The sequence below is a fragment of the Haliaeetus albicilla genome, chromosome 13, assembly GCF_947461875.1.
Source record: "Haliaeetus albicilla chromosome 13, bHalAlb1.1, whole genome shotgun sequence".
Taxonomy (NCBI): domain Eukaryota; kingdom Metazoa; phylum Chordata; class Aves; order Accipitriformes; family Accipitridae; genus Haliaeetus; species Haliaeetus albicilla.
Genome location: NC_091495.1, coordinates 7,650,556 through 7,670,044, shown reverse-complemented (window position 1 = coordinate 7,670,044; position 19,489 = coordinate 7,650,556). Strand labels below are relative to the sequence as shown.

Genomic DNA, 19,489 nt, shown 5'->3' with positions numbered 1-19,489 from the left:
AAATAAAAAAAGAAGCTAAGCTGCTCTTGCTGCTCTAGAGCTTTGCATCACCCCCATTAGCAGTAAGTGTTCTCTTAGCCTCCTAGACAGCTAGAGGCCAATAAAAAGCCACACTAAGTGCTGCCTGTCAGGACACTTGAGAATTGCACCTCTCAAAATTGTCCCTTAAGATGCATGTATATTCTTACAATGAAAAGAAAGCCTAGTATTTTTCCTGGTAATCAAAAAAGATTTTGTACAAGCCAGTACCCTTCAAGGAGAAAAGCAAAGTTACACCCACATCAGGGATGAAAGCATATTTAAACACAACCTACACCTAAACAAAACAGGCTATCACAGTAAACTGGCACCTATACCACCCACACCACACCGCCCACTGCCTAGGACACCAACTCTTTACTGGGTTTAAAAATACTAATTTTCTGCTTTTCCAGCCAACATAATACCCTCTCCAATAAAGAGACAATCAACATTCACACCAGGAAGCACTCAACCTCAGCCCACCAGAACAAGCACGTCAAATCCACATTTATCATGAAACAAGTGCCTGACCCACACATCAAGCAAATTTATTACCTTCTATTTATTAGCAACAGGGGGCTGTGCTCCTGGGAGCACCCCTTGGGGAGGCAGAGTATTTAAGTAGAAAAGAGGACTTTTTTTTTTTTTTGTGTGAGTCAGTGTCTACCTCAAACAGTTTAAAAAAAAAAAAATGAACAAGAGAGCAGAAGCTTTGTGATTTAATAGCAACACAAAACAAATCATGTAGCAAGACAGAAAAAAAGGAAGCGTAGAACACTGGTTTACTCCAATCCCAGCAACTTCATAGAGGTTAGTGTCAAACACCTTTGAAAGTACTACTCCTGACATCATGTTAGTCACCCCTCCAGGAAAATAGCTGCCAAAATCTGTGTCCTACCTCCATAAAACAGATCTACGACAAACCAAAATGCTTATGACATGCACAGGTAGGTCAGAGGACACACCATTTCTGGCACCTGAAACAATGACACATGTTTAACCACATGGGTAATTCCAGTATGGGGAAAGTCACAGGATATACTGTTTGGGCTGTTCTGTGATACAGGCTGACCAGTCTGGCATCCTGAAGTGCATTACTACAATGTGAAATTCAGGGGCATTTTAGCACACCACAGATTGACATCTCCTTTATGCTATGACCCCAGAACATGCTGTTCAGTCATCTACCTTCAGGACAAGCAAAAAAGAAACAAACCCAAACCAGGAATGTCAGACCATGTAGCACAACAGTCTGTGTGCTTTACTGCTTTCAAGGTCAGCTCCAGCTTCCCATATACTTGCCTCCAGGAAGCAGAGGCTTCCTGCTATATGAGCTTCTCAATCTCACCAGGATAAATATATGTTTGCATTAGTCCAACTTAATCCTCACAGTGAGCAAGAATACCCAAAGGTGGTGGAGAAATTCCCCTCTATTACCATCTCTCAAGATGACATGGAGGTTAAGGAAAGCATAAGGTATCATCTGACTCCTACAGCTTAGCCGACCTAAACAGTGAGCTGACAGAGGCAAGCCATGCTCTCCTCAAATCCCCTCCATTATGTCTGATTATGCAGCCACATGGCAAATCACTTCCACCATATAAGCCTTTTAGTTGCTTTTTGTCTTTAGTGTAGGTAGCATTTCCTCCCAAACAGCTGTTACCCAACTCCTTACTAAATTTAAGGGGAAGCTACAAAAGACACATGGCTTTGGGTGGGGATGGAAACCAAAGGAACAAGAGCATCCATTTGAGCAGCATCCTACTATTAAATTAATTAGGTGTAATGTCATACCATACCTCTGCAGAAGGGTAGCTCTTTCCAATTCGCCACCAGTTCTGGGTGGGAACGCACTCCTGTTGTAATGGAAGCGTACCTTTAAGAATGCCAAAGACAACCAGCGCAAAATGCCTATGCTTGATTATCACATGTATTTGATAACAGCTGAAGTTATTTTTCAAAGCCATAAAGAAGGGGTTTTGTCCTACCACTTCTGGGCTGCAAACACACAGGAAGTCATTAGTAACCATGCAGATACTGAAGAATACTGTACTACAACAACATGCACTCAATTGGCACAGAAGACACATTGAGCTTTCGCACCAAAACAGATGGATCTTTTTTGTTACTTTGCAAGTTAAAAGGGACCACTGGGGCTATTCCAACACTGGAAACAATGGATGGTCAGATGGTCTTAGTCAACCACATTATAATGGGATATGTACAACTACTACAGCAGAACTGGGAAGGACAAATCTTGCCCCGTCAGTCAGCCTGTTAGCCCGCCAAGCACCCCGCTTGATCTAACCTTTGCTCCTGTAACATGGAGCTCTACATTCTTTAACTTTCATCAGGAAACATTCAGCTACTGTAACAGAAGCTGCAGAAGGGTGGCAGATTGTACAGTTGATCACTGTCTGACAGGTTTTATTTAAGTGCCGCTCACTCCCCAGAGCTCCTTCTAGGCAATACAGTGCTCTACATAGACATGCCAGCTGAGAAGTGAAGGAAGGGAGAGCAGTTCATCAGAACGAGGCAGCAGGCTTGCTGGGTGGCTCTGCATGTTGTCACCAGCAAAGTCATGACTGTCACCTTCACAGACGGCCTTGTATGAGATGGTGGTCACTGAGGTGATGTCACAGCTATTTTAAATGACTTAAACAGAGTAGAGTTTAATCAAATCAACATTTATACTATGCCGGGCTTCTCAACAGGCTTCTTTTGCCCCAAGAACTCCAGAAACTGTCCCCCTCAGCCTGTTACTATTCATTCAGCTTCCCTGGAGGTAGAAAACTTTTTCTCTAACCCAACCTCACTAAATGCTATTTGCAAGAAAAGCACTCTAAATAAGGATGGTTTTGTGCAACACTTGGAAACTACACTGTAGCAAGGCCTACGTACAATAGCATAGGAATAACGATGCAGAGGCAAGAAGCACACAGTGCCATTTCCATAGCTTCCCCACACAGACCTTTACTTGTAGTAAAACATGGTCTCGAAAGGCTGGAAGACACAGCATGGCTATCGGTGATAAAGTGGCTATGGGACAGCACGACAAGTAGGCAATGCTCTTCAGAAACACGGCTTATGACCCGTGGCTTTGTCATTTTTGGTATTTCACTAAAGAGCTTCGTGGCATTCTCCAAGGAGGTCTGGAGTATTTTGCCTGGCCCCTACACACCCTGCCTTTCACAACTCAGCGACACCTCCCTCCCTCCCTCTTTTGCACCCAGAAATCAGTCATATTCCCTGCTACGCCAGCTTTTCCTGAACACTTCATTATGTTGAGACACACACAGTCTTAGCTACAGCTGAAATCAGAAAACTTCTAACAAATTCTGGGAATCCCATCCTCTAGAGGGTCTTCTGAGCCCTGGGATGCCCAAAGATGGCAAGAATGGATTTAACTTTCCTGGGGAAGTCAGGGCAGGAGCCATCAATCACTGCTCTGCATGGCCCAGATACTGATCTGGGTGAGGCTGTAGATTAAGGGCAGCATACACTTATGTAGGATGGAGAGCAGGGTAAAAAAAGGTGTTTGCACACACCTTAAAAAAAAAAAAAAAAAAAAAAAAAAGGCACACCAGACAAGCCACACTCTCAAGCAGCAAGGAAATTACCACCGCGTTACAACTGCACAGGTATGACAGAAACAACTGACTACGAGCCCCAGCCACAGGGAGTAAGAGCGTTCCTGTACATTTCTGTGCGATTTGCTAGCCCAGCCAATTTGCACAACTTCAACTTTGTCCAGCAAAACTAAGGAATAGGGGGGTGAGATCCCTGTGTGTCTTGCTGAAGTGGCTACTGAAACCCAAAAAGGGGACAGTCACCTTGCAGAAGGCCAAGCCTCCGCACCTTGAGAATGCAAGACGGGTACTCTACACCAGTGCTTACGTGTAGTCTTCCAGCTCCTTATTTGCACACTGCAAGGCTGCAACATGTTCACAGACCGGCAGGCCGCTGCTCCACTGAAGTACCAGAGCACATTGGTGGTTTGGTGCAGCATAGAGCTCAAATGGAATAACAATGACAGCATTAAAAAAAGAACCTGAAGAAGATCTAAGAAAATATGGATTTTTCCTCTTTTAAATGACAGAAGGAAACTGAAGGTTAGAAAAATACACGATTCCAGAGACTCTTCCTTAGCTTTCAATTTAAAGAAACAATGGGATTTAACACTCTATTGCAATAGAGGAAAACTAGTAATCTAAGCTTAGATCTAAATTGCTCCTTACACAGTTAAGCTTCACAAAAGAAAAGTATCAAAAGACAAGGAAACTCTCCTAAATTATTCAACAAAAAAACAAAACCCACATGCTGCCTGTTATATCCAAGATATGCCTTAAACAGTGAAACAGGAACACTGCCTTTATACACATGTAAAGGATTTATGAACAAGCACTTCTTCTGGGGACTGTTCTCAAGTGTGGAACAGAATAAACTACCATTAAGGTTCTCTCCCCATTCATGATTAACCCTACAGAAGCAGGGGTGCAAGCAATGTAATTACTTTAAGCAAGATTATTTGATGGTTATGTTGGATATGACAAACTTGTATTCCAGCAGCACCACAATGTACCAGTTGGTTTGACTCTACAGGTGTCCCAAATACCAGGCTGAACTCACTGCATGAGCTTTAACAAATGGCTTAACCTCTCTGCACCTTCCACTCACTTTATTAATTGCTCTGATCTGTAGCAGTTAGTATTTTACAGGCCAGATGTTTGATATTGAAAGTCAGAAGCTTTCAAGTCAGCAATGTGAACGTGTCTGTGTTTTCACTTGAGTTTGGGTACTACAACTATAACCCAGATACGTTGCAGATAAAGGTTTTCCTGAATGATTTCATAATCAAGAGAACGGTGCAGAACAAGGGATAAATGCAGTACATTTGATTTTAAAATGTAGGTGCTTTACTTTGCAAAAGGATTAAATAAAGATGTAAGAGTAGGATTTAAAATAAAAAAAAAAAAAAAAAAAGGCAAGAAGTGTTCCCCTAATCCTCCTTTTTAAAATAGATGCCAATAAAAGCTAGGGCACTGCACATGTCAAAGAATCGTATCATATTAAGACCTGGAAGCATCACTGTAGCATAGAAGAAATTGTTACAGAAACAATGGTACCATCTCAGTAATAAAATTTTTGGTATTAACGCCACAGCAACAAAATCCCAAAGGGCTCATCCTTTAGACACAACTAGGTTCAACATCCACGTAATGCCATCACTATGGTGAAACAACTGGTGAGGACACATGCATGACTAACTCTGAACACCAGCAGCAAGATCCAGAATATTAATGATTAACAAAAAGCAAATAGCAAAAGCAAGCAGAAGACTAGTTTCTGCCTTTTCACATGTCGAGCATCATGACAGAGCGATGATTGCTCTTCTGTCCCCGATTCACTCACCATTCCTCCTCCATGAACATTTATCCCAAACTACAGCAATCTAACACCATTTCAGACAATGTTTCAGGTCTTTCATGTTCCACAGAAAAGCCTGAAACCTCTAAAACAGTTAAGCAACAGTGACTAAGATCATTAAGTATACGTCACATGATGTCCAGGATTTCTAGTGACCTTTATACACAGTATCATACAACTGTTTAAGAACTGAAGATCAAAAAGACTTAGCCTGACTCACAAGTGACTAAGCTGAGAGAAACCAGGCCTAAAGATAATAAAACTGAGAGCAAAGAGAAGAGTTTTATCTGCTTGTTACACCTCGAGAATAGGAGCACCTTCCAGTTTCCAAAACATTAAGTCAGTTTTCACACTTCACAAGAAGTCGACAGCCCACAGATTAAAAGGATCTGGGGATTCCTTTGTCATCAGTGGGCACACGCAGAGGGCAGCAAGAAGTCCTCCTCCAGCTGTGCCACCAAGCCATGGGAGGCAGCTTAAGTCAGTCTCGCCAGGGTTATCCAACTCCCTCTTCAGAGAAACCGTGCGGCAGCAAGGCACAACTCTGCCCATAATTAAACAAGCTCAATAACACGCACAGTGGGAGAGCAAGGAGAGTCCCCGAGGCAGACTACTAACAAGGACAACGGCTAGACAAATGGAGCATTTTCAAGACAGTTTCTTAATCAATAATTTGAAAGGAATGCTAGGCACATTGCCATTCTGCTAGTTTATTCTGCTGAAATAACCTTTATACCTGCCTCTTTTAAACTCCAACTGACTTGCATGTAAATTAATCCCACAAAGCAGACCTGCTCGCTATTAAAGCGGAGATCTCATCTGGCAACACTAGGAAGAAAGAAAAAAAAAAAAAAAAAAAAGAAATCCTGTGAATTATCCACCCACCCCAAACTTCATCACTGCATAGCAGCCCTTGAAACAGTAAATGCAGGAGCCCCACGAGGCACTCACACCCTGAACTGTTGAATAGATCAGAAGCAGCATAATTAGCTATTCCCATGGCCTCCACAGCTTGATCTGGTATGAATTTGTAATATTGCCCTTCCCCCATTTCTGATAAAAGCCACACAAAGAAAGATATTTAACATACCGCAGCATAATAAAACACAAATTGCAGACAGAGGGCTAAGGTATTAAAAAAAAGTCATCTGAGAAATTAAGTGCATTTAAAACTATTCCTGGAACAATTATTCATGGGACAGAAAAAAAGAAAAAAAAAAAGATCTTGTAACAACATGAAGGGGCGGGGAATGGGGGGAACAGTAGTCTGGGAACCTCAAGGCAATATTTCCTATTGTGCATAATGACAGGTCACAGTCTATAAGAGAAGTGCAAGAGGTAGAAGTTTAGTGGTAAAAAAGCTCAGCAAAACAATCACCTAAGCTTTATTCAGCATTCTAGACAAAATACTTTAAACACTGAATACCACATTAAAATGTCCGAATACAATCACAGTATTAAAACTTTTAAATGGTTAACATTAAATGGAAATTCAGTTAAAAGAACACACAATAGATACTAAATACTTTGATCAGGTGAAGATAGGAGGCATGTGCTCGGAAGAGCTCAGTCTGAAGCCCCATTCATGCACTGAAATCCATGCAGGCAGACAAGAAAAATAGTTAATGACCGATAAACCTGATCGGAGCTTAAATAATTAAAAGACTACAGGAAATGGAGCTGAGATCCTACAGATCACTTATTGGTATCATAACAAGCTGTTAAACTCTACTGGGGGTCAGTTTGTTTATAAACTTATAGCTGCTCATCTTACAAAGCACAAGAGATTCATTTCTGTTAAAGTTTCTTTAGTTAAGCAGCAAGAAGTGTTTCCTAAGAAAATTGCCCAAGATAGGCTACTACTCCACTACTTCAGAATCCATATGGCAATTCCAATTAACTGCCTAACAGAACAAGCAAACCAACTTTAATTGTAGGGGCTTTTTAAAGGTTAAAAATACATTTTAAAAACATACACACATCCACAAAGAAGTGAACATTCTGCAATGAAAATATGTACTTTAAGTCCAGTGCTCACCGGACTTTAACAGCTCAGAGAAGACCACTTGGAACAAGGCATTCAACAGACTTTAGAAGGAAACCACAACTCGTTACGGTATCAAAGTTGCAGGGTTACACTTAAAGCTTAGTTTAACTTGATTAGAAAAGAACACATGCTATCAGGAGACTTCAGTTTCAGAAATTTAAGTCATTTCTGATTATAGAAGGCAAAACTAATTTAGGAATTTAAGCACTCTCCAGTTTGCCAAGTTAGTCCCTAACCATAACAATATATCTGCATGTCTGGATCCATCCTGATTTCAAGGAGGCTCCCAATAACTACTGCATGCAAGACAAATTGCAAAATGGACCTCATCTAGATCAAGGGGTTTTGATCCAAAAACTTCTTTGGGCTTTAAAGGGTAGCTCAATCTGTGTTACCTCCTACTATCTGCAAAAAGCCATTTATCCAGTATGCATAATGATGCAAATTATTTCTCAATACACGCTCATCTTTAGGGTAATAATGTAAAATAAGGGAGACCAATTATGCTGCAGAAAAATATGCTATTTTAGAAAGTGTTTCCAGCTCCTTTTCACTACTTAACAGTACCAGTCACACTCCCACAAGCCTTCCGCAGATGAAAGGTGAGACAACTTCACACAGCTTGCCAGCATTAACCCTGTTACTACCTTCATCAGTACAGCTACACACAAATTACTTTGTATTACACCCTTATGCAGACTTCTAATCACATTGTCCTGACATACGGTTACAGCAGCAGTTTAGCTCCTATCTGTCATCACCACAAGGAAAACATTCCCATTTCAGGGTAGTCTCCCAAGAGCACAAGTAGTTATGCTGCTACAGCAGTTTCCAAGCTTTTCACTGGCAGCTGCTCAGAGGTGAATTCCTGGCTGGGCTCACGCTTGCTGTATTCCCCGCTTGGGGTCACAAGCCCTCCTGTATTGTTTAATCCCTTGTACACGCTACCTTCTGGAGCAGGGGAGAGATGGATCCAGAGTAGAGAGTTAAAATCTCATACAGGCAATTTTATTTGGACAGTGGGGAAGAGAAAGAGACACTGTAAGAAACGTTAGGCAAGAAACAAAACATTTTGCAGATGGTTTAGGGCCAGCCTACTACTCATTCAACAAGGCAGATAAAGATACTCAAGACCATGAACACCTCATTACTGCATAAATAAAAGAGCAGTCAGATGTCCTGCTCCCTCCTGACTTTCTTCAAACCCTCCTCTTCCCACCCCAAACTCTTTCAATCTCTTTTTATAAACATAAGCGAGATTACCTTTTTTTTTACATTAACTAAAAGACAATGACGAAATTGTAGAAATACTTCAAAAAAATTAATAGTAAGAATTACTTTTGTCACTGCATTTTTCACACTTTCATATTCACATTCATGCGAGTATATTACTATAAAATGTTTTCAAAGTGGCAAGTAGCCGTTTATGTGCCCTACAGCCAATGGACCAGAGCACTTCTGTTAACACTCTTTTGCACTGCTGGAAATCTCATCCCTCTGAAGACTATACCAAAACCCAGCTTTTTTGGTTTTTTGGTTTTTTTTAAGCTGAATTAAAGTTCTAATACTCATAATATTTATATTTTTAATTCGTTTAGCCACATTCAACGTTCACAAATCTTTCATTATTAACAGTAAACACAATGTGAAAATGCTGTATCCATGCCTTTATTTACGGGTTAAAAACCAGAATTACTAATGAGTCAAGTCATCGGCCAAAGAAAAGTCTGAGCCACCAGGGCAATGCATACTCTAGAATTTGTCACCTGCACATGCTGATGGGATAAGACTGCTCCTGCTTGTTTTCTGCTTTATTTGAACTCGGTGACAAGGAACTGGACAGCAATAGCATCTCTTAGAGATTTCACTGTTACATGAGGGTGCTTACCTAGCTGGGTTTTGACATGGGTTGAATTAACACCTTATTATATTTACTGCTTGTTTTTCTTGGGTAGACAACACCATAGTTGCACAACACATTGACTATTTAATCTGTAGTTGGGCTCATATTCCGTCTGTTCCTCCCTCATTAGTTGCAGCAATAGTCACCCAGCCTTCTCTAGTGTTTTGCGAGATCAAATTATCACTCATTATTTCCTCGTAATTGCAGAGGAAGAACCTCACACCGACAGCAAAACAAGCATCCCTGAAACACCCATATCCTTCCAGCACGGATTCCCAGTTTCACCTCCCAGTACAGTTCCTTGCTCGATTCAAGTCAGCTCCTGGAAGAGTTAAACTGGAAATAATCTTTAATAGAAGAGTGCTGTTGAAAGGACTACCTATGCGTGCAAAGCTACTCGGTATCAAGCGTGGTAAGGCAGGCCGTATCGCCTGGGGGAGGATGGCGGAGAGAATGTTTTAAGGCACCCTCAACTCGCACTAAGCAGGTATTAAGCTTGCTGGGATTTTCTGCACATATTCCAGTTTCTCGGAACAACAGATTATGGATTTCATGGGGTATCCCTGCTGGTAAAACCAGGTGTTCAGGGGCAGGCATGCTTTTTAAGGAAACCAAGTGTTTTATGTCTTCACCTTCATGTGTTTTGTGCTGAAAACTAAACAAAGCTGCTGTGCTATGCTTTCATCCAACTTCAGCTGACAAAACCGGTGCAGTTTTAAAATTCACGTTAAAACTCCGATAGGAGGTGGTCCTCTCTGTCCCTTTCGACAGTGTTCAACCAGAGACACCTCCCAGAGCAGGGCAAGTTTAACACACACAGACTCGAACAACTCCTGAAACGCTCCCAGCCGGCAATGGGAATACCTACCCCCCAGAGCTCCCAATCACTTTAAACCGTAAACAACATGGACACCATCTTCCCCCTGAGTCCGAGCACTCGAAAACAAAACTACCTCCCAGAAGCAGCAGATACGGCTCGTTTCAAGGCAACTTTAAGAACTTCATACCATTATTTAAAAAAGCAGGATTCAGAGGAGGTGCCTGTTTACCCCGCGGGGAGCAGAGCGAGCAGTCCCAGCGGGACAGACCTATATTTGCCCCCCCCGGAGCGGGGCGAAGGTCCCGGGCGCTGCGAGCCCCCCTCCGCCGCCGCCGCCGCCCCCCCGGCCCCGCCGCGGTGCTACCGGGGCCCCGCGCCCCCCCCCCCCTTCCCCCGCCCTGGCTCTGCTCCAGCGGGCCCGTCTAACAAGTTGATCCCGGCGTGAAAAAGGAAGAAAAGGAAAGGCTGAGAGGAGGAGAGGAAAAAAAAAAGAAAAAAAAAGCCGGGAGGGGGAGGGGAAGCCCCTGCGCGGCCGTACCGGTGCCCGCGCCGGGCAGAGGGAGGGAGGGAGGCAGGCAGGGAAGGCCGGAGGGAAGGAGGGTCGCCCTCCCGCCCCCCTCCACGTCCGCAGGATCCATTTTCCCTGCCGCTGCCCCGCTCCAACTTTCCGCGCCCCGGGGGCGGCCCCCGGGCGCCTCCCGCCGCTCCGCGCCGAGCCCTCGCGGCCCTGCCCGCCCCGGGACTCACCGGCATCATCTTGGAGCCGAACCGCATGGGGGCGGCCGGTGCCGGCCCCGCCGCCCGGAGCGGGAGACCGGCGACCCGGGAGGCGGAGGGCCTGCGCTAGCGCCGGGACGCGCGGGGAGACCTGTTGCTGGGAGGCGCCCGGCCCCGGCCTCGCCGCCCGTCCTCCGCTTTGTTTCCCACCGGGCGCCGCTCTCCCGCCGCTGCCGTCGCCCCCGGCTCCGCTCCGAAACTAACCCCTGCCCGGCGAGGAGGAGCCGCCGCGCCCCGCCCGCCGCCCACCCCCGGGAGGGGCCGGCGCGGCTCCCGCCGGGGGGACGGCCCGCCTTCTGCCCCCCGCCGGGGGCTGCGCGGCCCCGGGGAGCCGCCGCGCCTGGCCCCGGCCGATGGGGGGGGGGGCGTGCAGCTTCCACGGCCGGTGCGGCGGGGGTCAGCCCCCCCGGGGCCCGGGACTCGGGGGGGGGGGGGGGCTGTGCGGTACGAGATCCGTGTGCGTCCCCGGGGGTCACCTCCTCCCGCGGCGGCAGCAGGGAAGCGCGGGGGGGAAGAGGCTGGGCAAGGTCAGGCTCCAGCACTGGAGCCTCCCCGAGTCTGATCCGCGAGTCCCGCCTTCCCTGCTGCCTCAAACGGATGGTCCTACCGATAATCCCCTTTTAGCCAATTCAGCATCGCTGCTCAAGGTATCTTTTGGTTTTTGGGTTTTTTGTTTGGTTTTTTTTTTTTTTTTTGCTGTTCTTAGTTGGACCTGGCAGCTGAGCTACAGTGCCCAAGTCAAACCTCACAGAACAACCTTGAGGTGCCAGAGCCAAGTCTCAGAGAAACCACGTTAAGGATGGGCTGTCCAAAAAACAACCCCATAAATCTTTTAGACCCGCTTAAGAGGAGGAGGGGAAGAAAAAAGTTTTCCCTTCCCTGAACTGGAGTGCAGGATTCACATTTCAAACGCAGGTACTTTGCTAGCAGCACTTCAGAAGCTCAGGGCAGGCTTGGAAGGAAAGTATGCTAAATCAGCACCGTTACAGGGAGCTCTGCAGCAAAACCAGCTCCATCTGTTTTTCCTACTCGTATTAAAATCTTTACAGTAATTAAAAAGGATAAAAGGGAAGAGGATTAGAAGTTCCCAGATGAAGGGAGAACAAAACTCAGACCTAATTTGTATATAAACATATCTTTTTCTAAAGCAGCGAAGGAACCTTAACAGCATTGATAAAAAAAATGGGAACTCCTATGCAATAATAAGTATTGTTTAATACAATACTGTTGCAGCTGGGGGGGGAGGGCGCTAAAAAAAGGTCAGAAAGCTATTTTTGTAGTTGTCTAATTCCAGCAAAGAAAAACAAAAGACACTTTTTTTTGCTACAGCGCTTTGAAATACATCAATATTTAAAACATGTCCCAGAAGTGTCTCGCATGTTTTAAACCTGCTAGACCAAGTCTCCCCGCCCCCGGCTCAAGCCTCGTGGAGCGCTTCGCCTTCGGAAGAGCCACCTGCAGAGGCGGCGGGGACCGGGGCGGGGCGGGGGGACACACACGACATGGAACGGACCAGCCCGGCCATTTCCCCGCGGCCGTGACCAGCTTTAAACACCCCCACCCCCCGCTCTGTGTTTCTTCCAAGCGAGGCGGCCGCGCCGGCGGCACAAGCCCCGGCGCAGCCCGAGCCCGTCCTCCCGCGGTGCGGGGCCCCACGCCGCCGGGGGCCGCTCCCGCGGACCTCACCCCCGGGCCCCGGCCGAGCCGGGCCCCGCCCCGCCGCCAGGGCCGTCCAATGAGAAGGCGCGGCGGGAGGCATGACATCACCTCCCCCGACGCCTATTGGGCACCTCGCGAAAACAGCGCGCCGTCTCCCGGCAACGCCGTGGCGTCACGGCGCCGCCCCGTAACCCTTAGCTCCCCGCGGCCGCCCGCCGCGGCCGCCCCCCCCGGCCCTGCAGCCCCGCGGGCAGCTGCTCCGAGCGGCTCTCCCGGGAACAACCCGCGCCTCCGGGCAGCGCCAGCCGCCGCCGCTTTGTCTCCACGCCGTTGGTGGACTTCAGGACTGGAAACACCCGCCCTCAACCACGAGGAGAGCCCAGCGTCGCTGCTCCCGCCACGCTGCGCCCTCCCGAAACGCTGCCTGGGTATTATTACCGGTGGAGCACGCCCTGTGAACACCGGCTTTTTCCCGTGGCCCCGCTTCTCCACTGCCCGGACACATTGGTCAGCCTACCCACAGAGGCTTTATAGCCCCGGTTTTCCTACGGTAGTTTAACTCAAACGTTGAATTTATTTTACAAGTTAAAAACGTTACAGGCCAAAGCACGTGGCAGCGGAGAACCAAAATTCTTCCGCAAATCTCTGCCGAATTTTTAGGAGCATCTAGCTGGTAAGAGATAAAATAAGGGGCATGACCTTTGCATGTATTCCCCAAATACAGACACAAGTTATTTCTAATACTAATTAGAATATTGCAATAACAATTTCTAAGTCTGTAAAATAAACCTGGATATGGTTAGATAAAAAATCAACTAGAAAAGAGGTTTCATATATGTGTACATGCATGGTAGCTACATTTTGCTAGTGCATGCTTCTCGCTGGTCAATCCACAGAAGCCTCTGTTGGCACAACTTCTCTAATTTTTACACCTTCCACACAAAACTACAACCCCATCCCTGCAAAGGAAATTAAGCTTCAAGGGGTGCACCTATTTTTTTCCAGTTTTTGTCCAGGCTCTGTGACTCATAAGCTGTGATGGAAGCTCTCAGTGCCATCTGGCCACGGACTTTAGATCACAGCTTCCCTCCAACAGAGGGGACAACGCTTGCCAGGTTTGCAGGTAAAGCCAGGTCAAAACCACGTGCACCTGTGCATATCTCAGCAGCATTGCTTATCTTCCCTGTGGCATGCCACATTTCTGCCTCTTACAGCAATTCAGACATGATTTCACTAGATAAGCATGACATGAATTTCCCACAACAGGCTATTAATTACAGGAAAGAGTTTTGGTTTTATGAGCAGGGAGTAGATGGTTCCCCCCTCAGTGGGGAAACATGTGAGGGTTTCTGACTGCAGGTTCAATCCCCAGAGTGTCAACAATTGGAGATAACCAAGTCACACACAGGGGAATTGGCAAGTGGCAACAGTTCTGTCCTGCACATACAGAGCTATCATAAAAAGGAAGAGAAGAAGATGAGATCCGCAGGATCTGAAGCCAACAGCACAGACAGCTGAAGCTCTGCATCTCTTCCCTGGTTCCCTCTACTCTTGGCGGCCTGTCTGGAGCACACTGAAGTTGACTAAGACTACATGCAGTTCCCTAGAAGCAGTCTCAGCAAGGGTTCAGTGGAAGTTAATACTCATGGAATTCCTTGAAAAGTATCCAAGAAAAGGAAAAAAAACCCCACCAAACAACCAAACAAAAAGTATCAGAATCATTCTTCTTTCCATGGGAGATCTACTTGATCTGAAGCACAGAAACTTGCAGTAGCGGAAAGACATTACAGATAGTAGTGGTAATGATAATCCGTAGAAATCAACATCATCACCTTTTCTTGCCATTAGTCTTGTCATATGATGGGATCAGGGGAGGGGGGGCTGGGAAGACACTGCTGTATTTCATGCCTTCAGCATACTACTTTAAAACTCCAAAACCTCAGTTAATGCCTTCAGTGCTATATCAAAGCAATTTTAACAGTGACTTCTCATCCTCTTCTCTACCAGCCTGCCTAAAACTGCCTGCAGTCCAGTCAAGTCTTCTTTTACAGCCCTGACACAATGAGGAGGATTATCGAGCAACAGACATCAGGCAACATCTCTTTAACAACACCTTGTAAGAATTTTAAAAAATGCTGCACCTGCCAGTTTTTTATATTTTAATAACTTCTTTAATTCTTCATCAAAAAGATGGTGAACCTGATTCTTAAACCGTTTCCAAGACAGTAATTTCAGAGAGAGTTTGTCAGAAACCAACACAACAGCTGCAATGCAAGAGCAGGAGGCCAGCTGGTTTAGATTGGCTGCCCACTGCCACCTACTGTTAAAACTCTACCAAGTCAAACTTATGGGCTCTGCTTTCTGAGGGATACGGCTTAAGAGCACAGAAAGAAGGGAAAGCTTTGGAATTGAGATTGCTGGGGGAAAAAAATAAATAGAAGAAGGGAACATGCCAAGAGAATTGCTCACCTAAACTCAGCGGGCTGGGGCACAGCACAGCAGCTTCACAAGTTTGGATTCTTTCCAGCAATGTTGAACTTCTGGCACCTAATTTATACAGCTAGCCTCCAGCTCAAAATAAGACTTTTTCAGACAGTGATTCAAAGCAAAGGCCTCAACTAGTATGTGTCATCAAGCTTCCTCGCAAAGAAAAAAAAGTAGCTATGTGTTTATACCTTCAGCACCTTCATACTGTTCTGCTAATCCACCAGCTGTCCTCCAGTGGTTGAGAGATTCATTTTCACTATTTAATGTTGCATTTTTACTATTTAATTTGTTTTAAAAACATCACATAACAGACCCTGCAGTGGAAACAGTTTTGGTGAAAGCATGCAGCAATGACTAAGTCTACCTCCCAGATGGGAAAAAGAAGTTCACTAGTTCCAAAGTCTACAGCTGAGATTCATGAAATCCTTAAAGGAATCTGCTAACCACATCAGCTAGGACATCCCATGTTATCCCAGTGGTTGCTTCTGAAGAAAAAGCCTTTGCTCTATGCCACATTCAAAAGACTACATCAAAAAGCATTTAGCAGGTATAAATTTTAAATTAAGACACAGTGGCTTGCTACAACTTCTGTCAAGTCTAATTCTTTAAGTGTAAAGGTTTTCTTCAGCATTGAGGAATGATATAATAGATATACCTTCCTCCTGGTGATAAGCTACTTCTCTCTAAAACATCTGTGTCTGGCAACTGAAGTGACTCTCTTCAGCTGTAATCCCCTTCAGGGAGTTTATCACATCAGTACATTCTTAATGAAGAACATCATCAGGCCCCTACTTGACTTGAATAGTTTATGTTTTATTGAAAGGTGTGTTTTGTTGTCAGATGAAGTCCATTTTGGTTGTGACCTACACTTCCTTATTCATACACAGATGATACCAATTTAAAATCTAAACAAAAAATTATATTCTGTGACATTCCTGTGCCACAGCTCAAACAAAAACTAAATTTTGCCAACACAAGGAACAGCTGAGTTACATTTACCTCACTCAGAGGCATGAGAGCCAGTCTCTTGCCTTGTGAAAGCACTTACTTCTGTACAAAGTGAATATAAACTTTGTTGGTCACTGTATATATGAACTGGTAACGCATGTAAGCAACTCAGAGGCATGTGACAACTGAGATTCAGGTTCAGACTCTGTAACCTTAAAGTTAATTAAAAAAATATTTCTTGCTTAACTTGCATCTTCTCTGTAAACTAATTCCGTTATCTAAGTTGTAAGAGTCACACGTGCACCCACTGCGCGAAGTACATACTCACATTACTCAGTAAGCCAATAATCATACGGAGCCAGCAGCACCCAGAAAACGGCAGTACTCAGAAACTGCTTTAGAAACATGCATCAATTTTGCTGCAACCTATTCATATCCTAAGGTGAAAATTAAACAACAGTTTCAAAGGATGATTCTCTAGAAGTAGAAATTGCCATTAATACTACTGTATGGAAGCATCACTCACAGTAAACAAAAGTCTTCCAGTTATTCCAGATCAACCAAGAATTTTTTAACTTCAGTAAACTAAGGCTTCTCCAACTTCTCAAGTTACTTGCTAGAAGAAAACTCTACTTTCCTCACTCAAAATTCTTTTCCATGTAATTTAAATGCAGGGGTGTTTTTTTTCCCCCACAGGTAATTTAACAACCAGCCAGCTAAAGCAAGTCTGCATTGTGTCTTAAAAAGAGGAGGAATAAACTTCCTTTTCCATTAGTCGCCAGCATATTTGAACAAAATGTAGGCTGGCTCAAATTAGTGTTTTGTATGCATCATACACAGCTACCATTCTTCTCAATAACTAAATTATATTCACTAGACTTACTCTGGATCCTTGTTGATTTATCTCAGCACAGATCCTGATAGAAGACCCTCTGTAACAAAATGTCTGTTTAAGGCAATTACAGCAATGTGAGAAAGCTGTATCTGCCTGCAGCCACTCACCCAGCCTCGTAAGGGAGTTGGTCAGTGAAGAACAGGGAAGGAGCTAAAAAACATGCTCGTTAAGCACATATATATTCAGCTGTTGCAAACAGTAATTCTGTGATCAAAATCCCATTCCTTATCAGAAACCTTAAGACACTGATTGGCCACACAGTGATGCTGAACCTTCATCCCAGCTGGGTGTTTAGAGAATGTGGAGAGTTAAATTAACACTGCCATTTTACTGTTGCCTCATTCCTATTTCTCAGCTGCCAAGAAGCCAGCCTTAGCTCATGCTAGTAGTCCCTCTGGAGTCAAGAGAGAATGAAACCAGAAGGATTTCAGAAAATACAAAGTTATTTCAAGGTCAGGCCCCTCACAATTTCTTTTTTGTAAAGTGACTGCAGGACTGAGCAGACCGTGTCTTTGTTAACATATTCTCCTGGTTAAATTATGTATTTTCTTTGCACCTTCTCACACAGAGCTATAGTCCTCTGCCTCAGCAAATCAAACTCTGCTTTAGATAAGCCTGGCAGACACAGGTGTGTGGTCTGTAAGTGACAACAGACAGTTTGGGAACCGTCTTTTTCTTATACATCAACATTATCGGTGCAGTTTGTTGTGTCAGTGATGTTTCACTGAGCTGAACTGATGATACACAGAGAGACATTACTGATGTCTTCACGGAATTATCTTTATCATAGTGTAAATACACGGTAATATACTAAAATCAAAGGAATTCCTTGGAACTTACATCAAAACTGAGCCCCTCCTAATGGTGGAAACTGATTCTCTGTCCTAGGGCTTGTGAACATCCTACAAGAAAATAATACAGCGAATTAGCAAAAGTCATGTTATCTAATTAAAACCTCCTTTTTGTTTATACAAGCTTTTTAACTGAGCTTACTTCTGAGTACAGCTGTGTGAGGATATGTAACCTGACCAAGATAACATGCTATTCAGTACCTGATTCTGCAGTCCTCTTTCAGGGAAGGTATTTTGACTCCAAGAAAATAGAAAGGTTATTTGTCTGAACCCTTGTCCTTTTTTATCCCCCAAGTACATCAGTTTACCTAATTTATATAATACATGTCTACAAACCCCAACTTTCTTGTGGATTTGAAAATACTTTTAGTTAAATCTTTTCTTGAAATTTAAAACAAAAAAACATATTTAATGAAAGCTTGACTGTGCAACATGCCTAACCTACAAAAACTACTCAAGATTAGTCTGGTCCCCATAATTTTAGCCGAGAAAAATCTACAGAGGTTGTATTTTCTTTCATCCTGTTTTCTACCTGTTTTCCTTTTGCTTCTACCACTCATTTCCCAGGGTGCATGACATTCTTCTGCCTCTCAACTTCAGCTTATGATTGCTATGAGATACCTAATGTACAGTATTACAAATAAACTATGAGGTAGATGTAGATTTTACAGTCGGTTTCTCAACCAGCTTTTTATGCAATATGTAGCACTACTTGGTCCAAAACTGGTTAAATTACAAAGGATGCATTTAAATATTCATACTGATTTAATTAAACTGGGATTACATTAATATCTGAAGCTGACTCCACACGACAATAATTATTAAGTTACCTATTAATGGATCAAAAGTCTCAGCTGCAAAACATGAATCTGCTCACATTTACACTCCTGTCTACATTTGTTAAGAACATTCTAAAAGGAAATTTTAATATGGCTTTTTTCCATTTCTGTTTTAATGCCTCTCAAAAAAAGACCATTACATAAGCAAGACTTTACTCTGCCTAGGTGTCCAGAAGCCTGAATGAAAATATAGCTGTGTGAATATACCAGACTTCTTTCAAATTTAGCAACTCTTAAAAAAATCCTTAATATCCATAAAGTGAGCAAACTGCTGCCACCCCAGAGAAGAAAATGTGCCATGTGGGAAGGCATTTTCTATTGATTACACTAACTTAATAAAACAAATCTGTTCTACTCCCACCCAACTTCTGCTCTTGTCCTCAGTTTTTGAGCACATTACTCCTCTTTGCTCCTGTATTCCTCATTAACAGGGCAGTTCTTGACCTAGTTATACACCTTCCTTCACCTCCAACCCCTGCTGCTAGATTTCTTCCTCCATCCCTATCTTCCCAGACATCTGCCTGTTAGCTCCTGCTTCTCACGCTCTCTTTCTCCCCTTCCCTGAATTTCTTCTCCTTTCTCACATTTGATAGTTACAACTATCCTTGTATTTGAGCCAGGCTCCTTCCGCTTCACCACGGTTCTTGGCGTTGCTTGCTTCCACACAAAGCCCAAACAAAATATTCCACGTACTTTCAGTAAAATTTCACAGTCCCTGCTGTCCTCAACAGACCACTCTCAAATCAGTTGGGAGCACGATATACATACAGTCTTTTAAGCTCCTAGTAAGGTGAGAGGTTGAATCTGTTCAGTAT

At 44.2% G+C, this 19,489-nt stretch overlaps 1 protein-coding gene across 1 annotated transcript in view; it reads right to left on the bottom strand.

Moving 5' to 3' along the window:
* Positions 1–11,219, bottom strand: part of TP53BP2 (tumor protein p53 binding protein 2) — a 50,903-nt gene extending 39,684 nt beyond the window's left edge. The window contains exon 1 of the mRNA XM_069800061.1: positions 10,966–11,219. Coding sequence (XP_069656162.1) covers positions 10,966–10,992 — 27 coding nt within the window. The 5' untranslated portion in view covers positions 10,993–11,219. The remainder of the gene's footprint in view (positions 1–10,965) is intronic.
* Between the last annotated feature and the right edge of the window lie 8,270 nt (positions 11,220–19,489).